At 42.3% G+C, this 6000-nt stretch overlaps 1 protein-coding gene across 1 annotated transcript; it reads left to right on the top strand.

The window, feature by feature from the left end:
* Positions 1-676: 676 nt before the first annotated feature.
* On the top strand, positions 677-1356 carry LOC138910161 (uncharacterized). Its single transcript, XM_070201383.1, has 2 exons — positions 677-718; positions 919-1356. Exons 1-2 carry the CDS (start codon positions 677-679, stop codon positions 1354-1356), a joined length of 480 nt encoding a protein of 159 aa, XP_070057484.1.
* Positions 1357-6000: the final 4644 nt, after the last annotated feature.

Genomic DNA, 6000 nt, shown 5'->3' with positions numbered 1-6000 from the left:
GGATGGATCTACCACCGGTTGCGGATGATTGGGCCGTTCAGGCATTCACTCAGTGGCTCAACCCCTGAAGTTCCGTGGCCTCGCAACAGCTAAAGCAAAACTTGGTGGAGTACCCAATGGTCACCTTGGCCGACGTCCACAACAGATATCAATCAAAGATCAGGGTCGAGGACGATCAACTAGGGGGCCCTTCGGGATCTATTTACCCCATCATAATCGATGACTGATCTAAGAGAACCATTGATCAGGAGCCGAGGATGGTCCTTGATCGATATCAGCCGTAAACCACGGATCGGAAGGAAAGCGGATCCGGGCACCACCCGACAAGGAACGAGGATAGGAATGATCAAGGACCGAGCGGCTGGGCCCTGATGAGCAAGAGCGGGTTTGACAGGTCGTTCGGGAGTAGGGAGGCACCAAGGTTATCGGAGTATAATTTCAACATGGATGCTGCAAACATAGTGTCATCCATGGGCGCATCAAAGAAACCAAATGGCCCCTACCGTTGCAGTCCAACCTTGCCCAGAGAGATCCTAATTTGATGTGTAAGTACCACAGCACTCACGGTCATAGGACCGAAGATTGCCGACAGTTAAGAAAGGAAGTTGCTCGATTGTTCAACAATGGGCACCTCCGAGAATTCCTGAGCAAGCTAGCCAAAATCCACTTTAGAAACATGGACGCCAACAAACAGATCGAACAAGAGAAGCCCCAGCACGTAATCAACATGATCATTGGGGGAGTCGATGTCCCCGAAGGGCTATGATAAAACACACCAAAGTGTCTATCACGAGGGAAAAACGCACTCGGGATTACGTCCCGGAAGGAGCTATCTTGTTCAGCAACGAAGACACAGAGGGAATCGTAAAACCTCACAATGATGCATTGGTAATATCTGTACTTATCAATAAATCTCAGGTTAAGCGTGTGTTTATTGATCCAAGTATCTCGGCCAACATCATCGGATCAAGGGTCGTAGAGAAATTGGGGTTACAGGATCAAATTGTACCGGCAGTCCGGGTATTAAATGGATTCAACATGGCGTGCGAGACCATGAAAGGTGAGATAACTTTATCAGTAATCACTGCCGGAACCAACCAAGAAAAAACGTTCTACGTGATCGAAGAGGATATGAGGTACAACGCTTTGTTCGAAAGGCCGTGGGTCTACAACATGAGAGTGGTGCCTTCGACCTTACGCCAGGCGCTAAAATTTCCCACTTCAGGAGGAGTCAAAATGATCTATGGAGAACTGCCGACAGCAAGGGAACTGTTCGTTGTCGATGAAGTGATCCCGGCGCCCGCGATTTCAACATCAAAAAGCACAGAGCCGACCAAAAAAGAAGAAACTAAATAGCAATCAATGATGCCGGCCTCAGCCGAATCAGAGAAATAAAGAGAACACAGAGCGGACGATGTGGATGATTACAGTGTCCTGAGGTCATTCATAGCACTCGATGACATCGACGCCACCAAATAGACGATCGAGGAGTTGGAGTAAGTTATATTGATTGAGCACCAATCGGATCGAAAGGTATACCTGGTGTAACGACCCGACTTGTCATTTTTTGAGAATTAGCATCCCGTTTGGTAGCTTAAGGTCTTGAGCAGCTTCGTAATATGTATTATGACTTGTATGTATGGTCGAGTTTGGTTTTTCGGATGATTCAGAATTAAATCGAGAGAGAACAATTATTATTTTAGAAGCTAAAATAAAAAGGGTTGACCAGAGTTTGACTTTTGTGTAAACGACTGCGGAATGAAGTTTTGATGGTTCCAATAACTCGGTATGGTGATTTTGGACCTAGGAGTGTGTCCGAATATTTATTTGGAAGTCTGTAGTTGATTTTGGCTTGAAATGGCAAAAGTTGGAAATGGAAGGTTTGGAAATTTGACCAGGAGTTGACTTTAGTAATATCGGGGTCAGACTAGTTATGAAAATTTTGATAGGTCCGTTATGTCATTTATGACTTGTTTGTAAAATTTGAGGTCAATCAGACTTGATTTGATAGGTTTCGACATCGAATATAGAATTTGGAATTTGAAAGTTCATAAGTTTCTTAGGCTTGAATCGGTGCGTGATTTGTTATTTTTAGGTTTGGTACCTCGAGGAAATTCATGAACAAATCTTATGTGAAAGTAGTGGTTACCGAAATAACCTTGACCCGGGCGAAATAGAAAACAAATCCCGTCACCAGCGCCTAGGGTAGCGTGGGGCGCTATCCCTGGCACTGGTATTTTTGAGATTCTGGAAACTGGGACACAGGTAGTTCCCCACGCTACCAGTGGCGCTCAAACATTAATCCTTATAAATGGAGAGTTTTGCCATATCTGACAAAATAGAGTTGGGGAGTTCGGTTTGGGCAATTTTCAGAGGGTTTTTTCACAAGTTTGAACTGGGTAAGTGTTCCTTATCTTAAATCATTTATATATCATGATTCCATACTTATTTATATCATGAATTCGTGAATTTAATTGAAGAAAATCGGAATTTTGTAAAATCTTCGAAAAATGTAAAATGAAGACTTGAAAGGCAATCCGATATCGGAATTCGATAATTTTTATATGGTTGAACTCGTATCGGATTGGCTGTTTGGATTCCGTGATTTTTCGTCAGGTTTCGAAAAGTGGGCCCCACGTTGACTTTTGGTTGACTTTTCCGTAAATGACTTAAGTTAAGTCTCTGTCGAATTGTGAATAATTTCTAAAGCTTAAATTGAATTATTGGTAAATAAATTGCTAGGTTTGATTGGTTTGGAGACTAATTCGAAAGGCAAAGCCGTGGTTGAGCTTTGAGTTGATTTTTGGAACAAGGTAAGTGTCATGGTTAACCTTGACTTGAGGGATTAGGACCTGTTTTCCTAATTGCTACGCATTTAAATGTTGGGTACAACGTATATATGAGGTGACGAGTACTTATGCGTTGTTGGTGGGTTAAAACATGCGGTTGAAACTTGTCTCTCGTGATTTATTTCCTTCTTTGATTATGATATCCATGTCTAGACTAGTTTATTACTTAATTGATCATTCTTTCCTCATTTATGAATTATTTGTGATAGTTGAATATTATTGGAAGTTGGGGCTCGGTATTGTGGAAATGTTGTTGACGTAAGGTTTATTCTTGATTATTCTTTCTCCCAATTATTATATATTCATTGCTTCATGGTAAGGGAGAGAGTGTTAATGCACGAAGGGTGATGTCGTGCCGACTATTGTTCCATTTGTTGATTTATACATAGAGAGGAAGAGAGTTAAAGCACGTAGGGTGATGCCGTGCCGTATTTATCATTTCATGATGAAATTGAGGGTAAAATCACGAAGGGTGATACCGTGCCGTATTTTTCATTTTATGTTGAGATTGAGAGTAAAAACACGAAGGGTGATTGAGTGCCATTATTACTGTTTCATGGTGAGGTTGAGAGTACAAGAACGAAAGGTGATGCCGTACAGTTTATATTCATTATGTTTATCCATTTCATTGGCTGAAGGTTTATTGACTGTTTCATGTTGTCATTCCCTGTTGTAGTTACCGTAATTTGTACCCCTTTCGCATGTCCCCTCCCAGTAGTTCATGTTAAATCCTTAATTATTGTTATGTTGTACGTATATTTTTATCTGTACAGGTTTAATTACGTGGGTGTTCTGTCATAGCCTCGTCACTATCTCGTAGAGGTTAGGCTCGATACTTACGGAGTACATTGGGTCGGTTGTACTCATACTACACTCTGCACTTCTTGTGCAGATTTTGGTACTGGTCCCAGCTGTATTTGAGGTTCATAAGCTCAGATTAGCATTTGGAGACTCGAGGTAGATCTGCTGGCGTTCACAGACCTTGAAGTCCCCTTCCTCCTTCCTTATTTACTGTTCATCTCATCCAAGACAGTTGTATTTATTTCAGACTCTATATGTTGAACCTCTAAAAGCTCGTGTACTTGTGACTCGAGATCCAGTTGTACTAGATTTTGGATTATTATGCTATTTTATACTTCATTTTAACTTCATTTCTATCTGATTGGTTAAATTGTTCAGAGTGTTTAAAATTGGTAAAAGAATTACTCTAACGTAGGCTTGCTTAGCAAGTGAAATGTTAGGCGCCATCACGGCCCTGAAGGTGGGAATTTCGGGTTGTGACACCTGGGCACAGAGTTAACCCCCAAGCTCAGGAAAAAACTTATTGATTTTCTTAAAGCTAACGCCGGTTGTTTTTTCTGGTCCCATCTAGACATGAGAGGGATCCCACCGAAGGTAACCACTCATAAGTTAAGCATGGATCCGAAGTTCCATCCAGTTAAGCAAAAAAGAAGACCGCAGTTCGAGATCAAACACGCGTTCATCAAGGACGAGGTACCCAAACTTCTAAAAATAGGTTTCATCCGGGAAGTTAAATACCCAGATTGGTTAGCTAACGTAGTGGTAGTACTTAATATAGGAAATAAACTGAGGATGTGTGTAGATTATAAGGATTTAAACAAGGTATGTCCAAAGGATTCTTTCCCTTTGCCTATCATCGATTGAATCATTGACGTGGAGACCAGACACGAGATACTCAGTTTTCTCGACGCCTACTTTGGGTACAACCAAATTCGGATGGACCCGGACAATCAAGAAAAAACTTCTTTCATAACCAAGTTCGGCACCTACTGCTATAACGTAATTCCATTCGGATTAAAGAACGTCGGTGCCACATACCAATGCCTAGTCAACCATTTGAAACATTTATAGGAAACCTTTGACATATTACGGAAGTACAACATGAAGTTAAACCCAAAGAAATGTGCATTTGGGGTCGGCTCGGGTAAGTTTCTCGGATTCCTGGTATCTAATCGGGGAATAGAGATCAACCCCGATAAAATAAAAGCCATAAAGGACATCACCGTAGTTGACAACGTCAAGGTAGTTCAAAGACATCTCAGATTTTGGCAGACTTTGTGGATGACTTTATGCCGGCCTTGATACCTGAGGTCGAATGGGAATTGCTACTCACCTTGGGGACTAGCTCTGGGATCTAGACCCTATTCACAGACGGTGCCTCCAACATGAAAGGGTCCGAGCTCGGGTATTAAAACCACTGCGGGTAACGTAATTAGACAGTCCATTAGAACTTTAAAATTGACTAACTATGAAGCCGAGTATGAAGCTATGATTGCAAGTCTAGAACTGGCTAAGGGTCTCGGTGCCGAAGTGATCGAAGCCAAATATGATTCCCTCCTTATCGTGAATCAATTCAATGGAGCAATCAAAGTAAAATAGGAACGGATGCGGAGGTACTTGGACAAATTGCAGGTGACCTTAGACAAATTCAAGGAGTGGACTATCCAGCACATACCTCAAGATCAGAATAGTGAGTCCGATGCACTGATCAACTTGGGGTCGTCTGTTGACTCTGATGAATTCGACTCAGAGGAAGTGGTATAGCTTATGAACTCGGTGGTAGAAGAAGGTCAGACAGAGAAAAACTCGACAAGTTTGACTTGGTATTGGAGTAACAAATATATAGACTACCTGAAGACAGGAAAATTTCCATCGAATCCTAAAGAATCGAAAACCCTACACACCAAAGCTGCCAGTTTCTGTTTGGCCGAGAGGAAATTGTTTAGAAGATCCTTCTTCGGCCCACTAGCTATGTGCTTGGGTCTAGGAGAGACCGAATACTCCATGAGAGAGGTCCACGAGGTCACTTTCAGGAACCACTCGGGGGTAGAATCCCTAGTTCGGAAGTTAATCAGAGCTAGTTACTACTGAAATGAAATAGAGAAAGAAACGAAAGACTTCGTATGGAAATGCAACAGGTGTCAAAGACACACCCTGATGATTCATCAACTGGGAGAGATGCTTCACCCAGTCCTGTCGCCATGGTCGTTTATGAAATGGGGAATGGATATCGCTGGTCCCCTGCCATGGGAGCCTGATAAATCCCAATACATACTACTCACGACCTATTATTTTTCTAAGTGGGTCGAGGCTCAGGCATTCGAGAAGGTCCGGGAGAAAGTGGTCATCG

The sequence above is a fragment of the Nicotiana tomentosiformis genome, chromosome 4 (assembly GCF_000390325.3).
Source record: "Nicotiana tomentosiformis chromosome 4, ASM39032v3, whole genome shotgun sequence".
Taxonomy (NCBI): domain Eukaryota; kingdom Viridiplantae; phylum Streptophyta; class Magnoliopsida; order Solanales; family Solanaceae; genus Nicotiana; species Nicotiana tomentosiformis.
The sequence above is the reverse complement of the archived record's forward strand: the minus strand, read 5'-3'. Positions and strand labels throughout refer to the sequence as shown.

Excerpts from the sequence above, each read along its gene's own strand:
- LOC138910161 (XM_070201383.1), top strand. The coding sequence starts at position 677 with ATGGACGCCAACAAACAGATCGAACAAGAGAAGCCCCAGCAC. Across the intron at positions 719-918 it reads AACAAGAGAAGCCCCAGCAC|GTTAAGCGTGTGTTTATTGA; the intron begins GTAATCAACATG and ends AATAAATCTCAG.